At 39.1% G+C, this 11,113-nt stretch overlaps 1 protein-coding gene across 2 annotated transcripts; it reads right to left on the bottom strand.

Annotated features, from left to right (window-relative positions):
• Window positions 1-1,342: 1,342 nt before the first annotated feature.
• LOC141010375 (CD59 glycoprotein-like) lies at window positions 1,343-3,250 on the bottom strand. Of its 2 annotated transcripts, none has more exons than XM_073483304.1 (4): window positions 3,232-3,250; window positions 2,878-2,954; window positions 2,003-2,110; window positions 1,343-1,598 (listed from the first exon to the last, which is right to left on the bottom strand). In XM_073483304.1, exons 2-4 carry the CDS (start codon window positions 2,933-2,935, stop codon window positions 1,438-1,440), a joined length of 327 nt encoding a protein of 108 aa, XP_073339405.1. In that variant the 5' UTR covers window positions 2,936-2,954; window positions 3,232-3,250; the 3' UTR covers window positions 1,343-1,437. The 2 variants fall into 2 exon arrangements, with proteins under 2 accessions (XP_073339405.1, XP_073339406.1); XM_073483305.1 differs by having other exon boundaries at window positions 3,168-3,239.
• Between the last annotated feature and the right edge of the window lie 7,863 nt (window positions 3,251-11,113).

Raw genomic sequence — 11,113 nt, 5'->3', positions numbered from 1 at the left:
TTTTTGTCAAGACCAGGTGTTTTTTAAGGAGACCTTTGGACATATCCAGCCATTTTTATAGTGACAAAACAGGGTCTTTTTAAAGGAGGCCTGGGGATATTTCCAGCCGTTTTTGTGGCGATCAAAAACGACTATTCCTCATGGAAAGTCGGACTATCTCCATCTCTGATCGTGCCGACCAAAACAGATATTTTAAGCCAAACCATGATGTTTAGTAACCCTAACCAAGTGTTTTTTGTGCCCAAACCTAACCAGAGCATAAGCGCAGCGAAATAGAGAATTTAACCTAAACGGACGTAAAGTTGCAACATAAAGAAACGCTCAGTTTTAACCAATTGATGGTTTTGCAGAAACTTACTTAGCTAACATTTATTCAGGCTATGGAGTTGAAATAACCATCAAATTGTTAACTGTTTATTGCTGAAGTATGACGTATGTCCTATTTTATTGTATTCTATTCCTACGTACTTTTTAAATCTTGTTTAGTTATATTTGTTACATAACCAAAAGATACCACCCAAAACAGCCTATTATAGTCTCTCTTTCTCAGTCATTCACACACACACACACACACACACACACACACACCTGGTCTTTTCTTCCCTTGCTCGGCCAGATGTTTGTGTTGAGATTTCAATGTAAAATCAAGTGTGAGAAATGTTTTTAATTATCTCGCCACCTGGACAGGGTTGTAACGTGCAGGTGCACACACATAGACTCCCACAAACACATACACACACTCTTTCACACACATATATATATATTGCATAGAATAGCATCATTTGACGCACTTTGATGTATAATGATTCCCCAGAAATGTTTACTTTCTAACTTAAAAATATTTCTTTTTAACTCAGAATAAATGTCCGCGTTCAATCTTGTCTTGAGATTTTGAGACTTGTGAGAACAGCAAATAACACACACACACACACACACACACACACACATTGTTTCAGGTAACAGATGTTGTCCTTCTTTTAATTAAAGTCAACAAATTAAGAAATTGCACCTACTCACTGCTGCAGAAACAGGCCGAACAGCGCACACACGCACAAACAAACACACACATACTGCACCTTGTTTAGAAACTGGATGCAATATTAATTATTATTCAAGGGCAGCAGCAGACATTCTTAAACTTTGATGTATTTCCTCAGACTGTTTTTAGGCTGTTGTCTCAGGTTTCTTGGCTCTTACTGAGAGCTTTAAATCATAGGTATGGATCCAGCCATCATACATGGCAGAGTGGACATGGTGTGTGTTACACCTCGCTGAGCTACAAACAGCATTATGACACATCTGTACAGGATCTGTTTCATGGACACAGCAGGTTGAGTGCACATATTTTTACCAAGACTTTATTGTTTCGTTAACAATGTTCAGCAGTGGTTACATGGAATAATCAGCATTTCTGAACATAAGACTGTTTTTTTTCTCTCATCCAAAAAAATCCAAAAATTTCTGAAACCCACTTTTCTCAGGTCCATTACAGAGTTTTGACTGACAGCAGGAAAAAGTGAACTCAGGGACGGTAAATCTGGAGGCCAGAGTCATAAAGTTGCAGTCTGCGTACCTCATACAGGTGGTGTAGGTTGTGTCTAAGGGGGGACATGGTGAGAGACACAGCTTAAGTCTAGTGAGCATTACTATTACATTTATTATAAGTCCCTGTATTCCCGTTCTGTACATTTCAGTGACAAGAACAGGAAAGGCATGTCAGCCAGTTTAAAGAAAGACCAAAAAAAATACTTTTTCAGAAGCTTTTTCCTCCGAATATAATGTGTCTAGGACAGGACCATAAGAAAAAATGTAAACTGTCCATTAAATCACTGATGGAGGCTCATTTTTTATTACCCAAAAACATAATGGTTTAGCAACATTACTCAACGTGATATCATGAGATGACTTGAGCCTCTTGTTCCCACTCAACCAGACAGAAAAAGTCCTTTTATGATGAAACACTTTTTTTACTTCTTATAATTGTATCCTTCACAATGCTTACCACCACTTTTGAGTTTGAGGCAGCTGTCGTCACCCTGGTTACACTCAAGCTGGACTCCACACTTTTCTGAGGAGCCATCAGGGCAGGAGTAACACTGCAGAGAGAAGCCTAAAGGAACAAGACGGAGTTCATTGATTCAGGTTTTCACTTCTGTCTGAAGGGCTACAATCAGTCATCATTAGTTTCCTCATTTCACTGCTACTCTCAGAGATCTTTGAGAGAAAGCTTTAATTAGAAAGGAGTCAAATCTTTCTACATTTAAAGGAATAGTTAGACATTTTGAGAAATATGTATCTATGCGCTTTCTTGGTGAAAGTTAGATGAGAATGAAAATAAACTAATGAAAAATATCTTCTTTTTTTTCCGCTTTTGCTAATTAAATTGTGGTTTTAATGTTGTGAAGTGAAAGATTAGATGGATTCAACCCTGAAGCTATAGCACACCAAAGAAGGCATAGCCAAAAAACATTTGTTTCGCTGTGCTGAAATTTTAAATAAAGTTGTTAAGTAGCAAACTTTTTTTATGTATTTTTTGGTTAACATCAATCACCATTGACATAAATATCCCAAATATGTTTTATTTTATAAAAATATTTGTATTGTCAATAAACTGTACCAAAACAATTTGTCAACAGTGTGCACGGAACAAGCTGCCAGTCCCAAAACATTAAAAAAGATAATGAATGATTCTGTGTGAACAGAAACAAGTGACACAACAGCAGAAGATGCAAACTGCACACACTGATCTGCCAAAATGTTCCTCTTTGTGAGACACATCATCTCTCTGACTTGGCTGCACTTTTCAGGAGCATTAAAAAAAAGGTGCGAGAATTAATGAAAGTGATACTTATTTTTCCTTCAACCCTTTTTTCTTACCAAATCCAAACATGGCAAAGCTGACAGCCAGGCAAAACACCACGGAGCCCCTCATCATGACTGAAGACAGTGTCAATCTGAAAACAAGAAAACAGAAATAATCACAATATTGTCACAGCTAGATAAAAAAGCAGGGAATTTATTCTGTGGAAGTAAGTGTCAAGAGTTAGAAATTACTCTTGCTTCGTCAAACTAAAATAAAAAGAATTACTGAGATGGTTCATTTGAAGGAATTTCCTTCCAATAATGAACAAAATATTACTTAAAAATTAGATAAATGGCAACATAACTGATATCAAGATATCTATGAAATGAACATGTTCACTCCAGATTGTTCGGTCATCCAACACTCACCTGTGAATGTGAAGAAAATGACTTTCAGCTCAGGAAGAAGAGACTTTTTGTAACAGCAGCAACAGCAATATCAACAAAACCACCAAAAAGTAAACAACCCGTTTGTTTGGGTTCAGAGTCTATGTCTGGATGTCTATGGATGATTCGATTATCTTTTTAACACAGGCACAGAATTCATAGATTTATCTAGGATTGTTTTCATCTTTTTTTCTGAAAAGAAATGTACATTTGTTGTATTCAGTATTGTGTAATTTGTCCTTTATTTGATTCATACATGAATAGATGACACAGCGGTTATCAGAGGGAAAGTGAGGTCAGAGAGGGGAGTTACTGATTACATATTACCCAATTACGGTAATTCAGCTTGTAGATAAACACAGTGTTGTGTTAGACAGCTGTTTAACCCGAGATTTGGTAATGACGGGGGGACACAAGGAATCAAGACAAACTGAAAGAAAAGACAATAAAAGTTCAAAACTGTTAAAAATGGATCACATATCAGTTGTAAATATATGTCTCATGTTTGGGAGGTTGGAAACATATTGATGCAGATGTTTCATCGTGCTCCAGCTCATAACTTATTCACTCTGCCTGAACTGTAAAGCCATGCTGTAAGCAAATAAACTGTTATTGCTGCAGGATTCACCCTAAAAGTCAGACATGTGTGATATCCAAGGATTTGGGAGTCATCACATTTCTACTGAGAGAGGTACCTCCAGTAGAAAGAAACAAAAATAGACAGTAAATTAAGTCTATAAAAAAAGACTTCTGCTTCTGTAAATACTCATTAGAGCATCAAATGTGTATTAATCAGCGGTTGAAAAAGTGCCATTTCCTTCTGATTGGTTAATGATTGCTATGAGCTACAGTGACCAGCTGTTTTATAACGTTTTCTGTGTCTTCAATAGAAACAAATGGTCAAATTTTAACATGGGGGTCTTCTGGGATTGTTAGGGAAAGAGATCAAAACCGTTCATACTACCACACTGTGAACATTTATAATTTGGCCATTTTAACATGGGGGTCTATGGCCGTTTTCCCATTACATCTGCCGGCCTGGCTCTACTCAGTTTGACTCAGTGCGGCAGCCAGGCGTGGGGTTTTGCGTTTTCACCACAACTGGGCTACCAGCTTGAAGGTGTGTCTTAAACCAATGACGCGCTTGTCCCGCTCCCCGCAGTACTATCGAAGAATCACTTTTAACAAAGTCGCTCTGCTAATTCAGTTACAAACAAGTATCGATTTTAGGGGGAGACGGGTGCTTGTTCCTGGTCGGCTGCTGTCGTGAGACGTCACTGCAGCCCGGCGCAGTAAAACTGGTGATGGAAAAGCAAATCAGCGCGGCTCAGTTTGACTAGGCGCGGGCAAAAATGCTAGTGGAAAAATGGCATATGGGGATTGACTGGATTTTGGAGCCAGCCTCAAGTGGCAAATCAAGGAACTACAGTTCATGGTACTTCCATACTGGCTTTATTTTTCAGCCCCAGAGGTTGCCGCTAATAAAGGCCAAAAAAGCCTGTGCCGATGAAATCAGACTAAACCTCGATCAATGGCAGGTTACTGTGGACCTGAAATGTCTTTCAAGACAAGTCAGATCCCTGAATTCACAGAACCTTGAGTGTCAAAATTTTAAATCCCTTTAAAACAAATATTCTCATGCTGTGTCAACAATGAAAACTGCCCGGAGAGCAGTTTTTTATTATAACATTTTCACTCTGTAAAGTGTCTCAACCTCCCAACGCTGTCAGCAGTGACACAGGTTTTATGTCAATAAACATTCAATCAGGACTGAAACTCTCCTCAGGGTATTATGAGTTTTATAATCCTAAATTCATATTAAGTCTTCTTTCTTCCTGCTCTCTCTCTCTCTCTCTGCAGATCATTGTAAGCTTCAGAGCGGGCTGGAAGCGTGAAATCAGAGTTCAAAGACGCACACACACATCCATATATACACACACACCAGAAGCATGAAATCAAAGTTCATGTTACAGAGTCTTCCAAATATTTTCTTTATGGACCTTGAATCAGTTTTAGCCTCAGTGCTGAGATGAAAAGGGATCATTTCAGTGTGAATAATAGATATGATTAAATTATGACCTGTAACAAAGTTTAGCACAATAAAACCGTAAAATTTGTGTCTTTACCGATCTACAGGGCAATAACAATCAATTGAAGAGAATCATTTTATTTGGGAATGTGCCCGGTGTCATGTTTAATTCAGAGGAGTTTGAAGTATAATTGTGAATCATTTCTCCCAGAGGGAGCTCAACATTTTCTCACAGAGGTTTAAGCATCGCCATTGGAAAGCAACGTGACTTTCCTTTGCCATTGAGGCTATTTAGGCTAATGACTGGCTGTCCTGCTGCTCATTACTTCTTGTCTGAGGCCGAGCTAAAGGCTGGCGTAATGAGGCAAACCACAGCTTTTATTTCTTTCTGGTGTCGGCTCAGACGGTGGGTTTGTCTTTGTGCCTCTGCAGTGCTCACACCTCAGCCTGCATAGATGTTTACTACAAGCTGAACAGGAGTTTTACTAATTTAGTTACATGTTAAAGCAACATTATGTAAAAGTTGACATTTTGTACGATTTGGCGCCCATTCACGGTTTCTGAGTGCAACACCACTGTCGTAAATACAAATCCCAGGTCTGTAACTGTTTGTCAGACGTAATGTAGGTGCTAACTACAAACAAAACTCATTACATCATAACAATGTTATGTGTTGAAAACTTGTATGTTGAAGTAAACATGTACGTAACGCTGTGATCTTACCCTCTCACTGAAGTTACATAGTGCAGAAACAAGTGATAGGAGGACGAAGTGGCTGAGACAGACATCATTCACCCTATTACAAGACACTGTAAGGTAAAATAGTAACATAATGTTGCTTTCTGCTGTCTGGTTAACACTGTGAACTGCATCTCGTTTGATTAATCCAGACATGAACAGGAGTCTAAAAGCAAAAATGTGTAATTTTATGTAATGTTGAACTATCCACATTCCCTTTCTCTTCCTTTCTATCTGATTTTTCTCCCCATCCCCCCTTCACTTCATTTTCTGTCCCTCTCTTTCACTCAATTCATTCACTGTCTTTTGTTTCATTTTTTTCTTTCAGTCTGCCACCATTCCTCTTCCTCTCATTTCCCAGTCCACTGAGTTAAATATGGGAAAACCAAACCAATCAGGCCATGACATGGTTATTATTTTTAAGTACTGATTTTTTTAATTCCCTCTCTCTCTCTCTCTCTCTCTCTCTCCCTCTCTCCATCATTATGTCGTTCTCCTCCCTCCCTTCCTCCACCTCTTTTTATTCTCTCTCAATCAGTATTCTGTCCATCTGCAAGGTTGAAAGATTACAATAAATCATTAACATACGACCAACATGTGTGGCTCTTGGAGGCTTCTCGGAAAAAAAAACAATATTTACAAAATCATCTCTGCGCACACAACTAATAACATGAACTGGAGCATTCACTCAGAGGATCTATAAAAAACCCAGAATGAGAAGAGCTTCCATAAAATAAAACCCTCAACACATGTACATAGATTTGCACAAACTACATGTATTATGCTAATCAGGCTCCAACTGTACAAAGTTACTCACCTTATCCCCTTATCCAGGGATTGAAACACACATGTTAGAGCTTATTTAATGTGAGCGATTACTGTATGATTAATAATATCTTCAACAGGAAGGGGGACTGCAAGACAAATAATGCAGCAGCACAAATGGGACGGAGATGATACAAAAGTCAGTCATTAGCTACTCACCCCCACGCAGGTGGGACGTTTTGTTGTCCGCAAAACATTTCTGGAGCTTCACAGCAAAAACAGCGTTGCAGCATTCTCCCCTTAACAACTGTAGATGGACACAACCAAAAAGTCAAATTGATTTGCCGTTATTTACACTCATGACCACTAAACTTCACCCGACTTTCCATCAGCATGAGGGTGAATAGATAATGACTGAATTTTCATATTTGTGTGAACTGTTCCTTTAAGCTGGTAAGGACAACATCCAGCAGTTTTGGAGCAACATTGTCATTCTTTTGTGTGAATGTAAATCCAATATTCACTCTCTTTTCACTTTGTTTTTGGTCTCCACCAACTCCTGAAACACAGGAAATATCTGGCTGTTTAGCTGCTAAATGCTCCACTATGTTCACCAGCTAGTTGCTAACTATGTCTTTCTGATGTTTGGTGCTGAGCGGGTACACTACAGTGGGTTTTTATCACTTTTTCGAAAAGGCGACACTATGAGAGTGGTGAGAGTGAACTAAATCAGTAAAATCGTGGCTGGGACAGATAAACAATGAGCAGAAACAGTACATTTTCACATGGATATCATATAGTTTGCTAAAGAAGACTCAAAAGAAGAATCAGACAAGAGATGGTAAAGGCTATTGAGGTGTTTCTTATCCAGTGAAGATGAAGGGAGCTGGAGAGATGGTGAAACAGTGAGACCCAGAGAGAGAGAGATGGTGAAAGAGAGTTAGAGAGCAGGGATGTCCTACATGCATGGACACTCAGGTCACTCCAGATAATTATACTACCTATGGCGCTCTCTCTCTCTCTCCTCCATACATTTATTAATTTACTGTATTAACCCTCACATGCCCAACCACAAGATAATAAAAACAAAGCTCTCTCTCACACTCTCTGTCTCACACACACACACACACACACACACACACACACACACACACACACACACACACAAACACACATGATGCGTTCAGGTACTGTACATATATTTGAAGCCTAATTGGTATTTCGGTGCTCTTTAGCGTTCATTGATTGAGTTAATTACGTCCTTAATGAGGACACTATTTCTTCCTATATCTAATTAAAGGGTAGTTACACCACTTAATTGTCAGTGTCCTGAAAATGACCGGGCAAGTTGAAAACTGCTGTCCTGTGGGATCTAAATGTTTGAGTGCATGTCCTTAAACATGGCTGCTGTAGGGCATCACAGGTAACACAACCTTGGGAATATATAGACGGGAAGATGTTGCTATACAACAGCAAATCACACATAATTCATGAAACGGATGGTATTTGGTTGCAGGAAGAATTGGTACGAATAACTTCTGAAGAGATTGTAATCACATAATTAACATCAATACCTCGCCAAGGAAGCTATATTTTTGGCAGTGTCGGTTTGTTGGTTGGTTGGTTGGTTGGTTGGTTGGTTTGTTGGTTTGTCAGCAGGATTACACAAAAAAACACTGAATGGATTTTCACGAAACTTGGATGGAGGAAGGGTCACAGCCCAGAATAGACCCCTTTAACTTTTGGTGTGGATCCAGATAAAAGGCCAGACCCAGGAATTTTTCTCTCACTTTCTTTAACATTGCTAGATATGGCGTTTTTTTCGGGGGGGGGGGGGGGGGGGTTCTACCTTTTTGTTAATTTCTCATGGGAATAATACATGGATCTTGATGAAAAAAGTCAAGCATAAACAGTATGGGTGATATGGTATTTTTGGATTACTATTACTGCAGCATTAATGTTGATAATTAGTTACCTCTGCCTTCATCAGTGGATGTATGGCTGCAGTTGTCTGGTTAAATTTTCACACCTCGGAGCATTTTAAGGACCTCTTGTCCATGCATGTTGGCATAAAAGCTGAGACTGAAAGATTATTATTGATCTTGGAAGCAGTGGCTGGCAAAAACAAACTCACCAGAAGGTTGATAAAATGCAGAGCCAGCATATTGCATAACAAGAGGTTAAGTAACTTATTAATTGAAGAAAACTTTCTCAGTTTAAAGAAGTAATTTTTTACTTTAAACCCATTTTTGTAATATTTTCTAATATTTAGGTTTTTATATATCTAAGGAACAGTAATTTAAGTGTCAAAGTCAATTTATTCATCAAGAGGAGCTCTTTTTATGTCAGTATAATGTCTTCTCCGGCTCTGAAGGAGATTTGTCAAGTCTGAGAGAAACACTCAAGTGACATCGCATATATAATCTCAGCTTTGACTTTGAGGCTACAAATCTTAGAAAGCCTGTGCTGCAAGCTGATATGTGGAGTTTATAAAGACAGGCAGTCCAGAGTCATGTGGGTTGCATTATGGGAATTGTAGGATTTAATGTTTTTGGAGCTTTACACATATCTGGTACTAAAAGTCATAATTTCAAAAGTCAAAAGTTAATACTGAGAAAAAAAAAAACTAAACTCTGCTGCTCAGTGTGTCAGGATGGGGATTGAATCCATCCCCACGGTGACCTCTATTCCACCTCCTTCCTTTAAATCCTGCATCTAAATGACTAAACAAACTGAAAATAATGTCCTTTATGAATTAAAAAGAGAGAGAAGTGAGGTGGAGGAGAAGATCTTATATCCTTCTTTCTTCTCCCTCATTCCTCCCTATCTGTACACTCCATAGGAAGCATGTGCAGCTCTGTGGCAAATTGTCTCAGGAGATTATCAGTGTGTGTGTGTGTGTGTGTGTGTGTGTGTGTGTGTGTGTGTGTGTGTGTGTGTGTGTGTGCGTGGATTACCAATGTTTGGTATTTATTTTCAGAGCTCCAGAAAGCTCTGTTTGACTTTTTCACAACAGGGGGTCTTGCTTCAATCACATGCCCCCTGTGTGCGTATGTGTGTGTGTGTGTGTGTGTGTGTGTGTGTGTGTGTGTGTGTGTGTGTGTGTGTGTGTGTGTGTGTGTGTGTGCGTGCGTGCGTGTGTGTGTGTGTGTGTTTATCAATGCCTTTGTGTGTCTGTATGTGCATCTGTGTTTGTCCACTTGCAACATGTGTGTTTCTTTGTACATGCTTTCTTGTGTTTCAGCAGGTTTGTGTGTGTGTATGTCTGTGTGTGTGTGTGTGTGTGTGTGTGTGTGTGTGTGTGTGTGTGTGTGTGTGTGTGTATGTGTGTGTGCAACCAGGATGTGAATTGAGTGTGTGTGTGTGTGTGTGTGTGTGTGTGTGTGTGCATATGTGTAAATGTGTACATGTGGGTGTGTGTGTCGTCCAGGGAACATATAACTGGATTAGCCGTCATGCTTTTATTTCTGTAATGGAAACATCAGCCTCATGAAAGAAAGTAGGGCTGAGGCCAGGCAGCAAGTGTGTATGAGACAAGGGGGGAGAGACACAGACACACAGACAGACAGACAGACAGACAGACAGAGAGAGACAGAGAGAGAGAGAGAGAGAGAGAGAGAGAGAGAGACAGACAGACAGACAGACTGACTGACTGACAGTCAAGAAGGCCAAGATGCTCTCGAGCTTCATGTTTGTTTCATCACCACAAAGGAAAGCTGAACTTGTTGAAACACTGAAAGAAGAAGAATCTTCTCTTCCAATCCTGAACCACACACGTACACAACGCTATTTCTGAAAAGCAATTAGGAAAAGAAAACAAAAAGAGTCAACAGTTCATCTTTCCTGGTGCTTTCATGTTGCTCCTGTCTTTTGGAGTGTGTTGCAAAAAAGATGTGTTTTGCAGTGAAGCAGTGACACTGGCTGATGTTATAAAAACAAACATTTATATTATCGTCCCTGTATTTCAGTTTATTTCAAAGCTACTGGGCTGGATTTCTTCCATATCAAACAATTCAGAACGTCTTTTCAATATTTCTGGAGCCTTCATTCGAGAATTGATAGTAGAGATATGACAGGAAATGAGGGGCCCACATCTATAGACTGGATTTTTTTTTTCTTAAATGATACTTTACTTTACTTTGCAAACCTCTTGAGCTTGTCTTAACCACATTCATTCCATGAAACATTTCAAGATTAATTGGTAAAAAATCCTCAAATTCAGCAAACAAAATGTAAGTGAACCAGACTATAGTACAGTGCACAAAACATTATGATGTAAAAACAAGTCAACCATAAAGAATGTCATGAAATTTAACCTATGAGAGTCTTTTT

Source organism: Pagrus major, chromosome 16, assembly GCF_040436345.1.
Source record: "Pagrus major chromosome 16, Pma_NU_1.0".
Classification (NCBI taxonomy): Eukaryota; Metazoa; Chordata; class Actinopteri; order Spariformes; family Sparidae; genus Pagrus; species Pagrus major.
Note: the sequence above shows the minus strand (reverse complement) of the source record. Positions and strands in the feature narration are given on the sequence as shown.

Excerpts from the sequence above, each read along its gene's own strand:
- LOC141010375 (XM_073483304.1), bottom strand. The coding sequence starts at position 2,935 with ATGATGAGGGGCTCCGTGGTGTTTTGCCTGGCTGTCAGCTTTGCCATG. Across the intron at positions 2,111-2,877 it reads CTTTGCCATGTTTGGATTTG|GCTTCTCTCTGCAGTGTTAC; the intron begins GTAAGAAAAAAG and ends TTGTTCCTTTAG. Across the intron at positions 1,599-2,002 it reads CCTCAAACTCAAAAGTGGTG|ACACAACCTACACCACCTGT; the intron begins GTAAGCATTGTG and ends GTCCCCCCTTAG.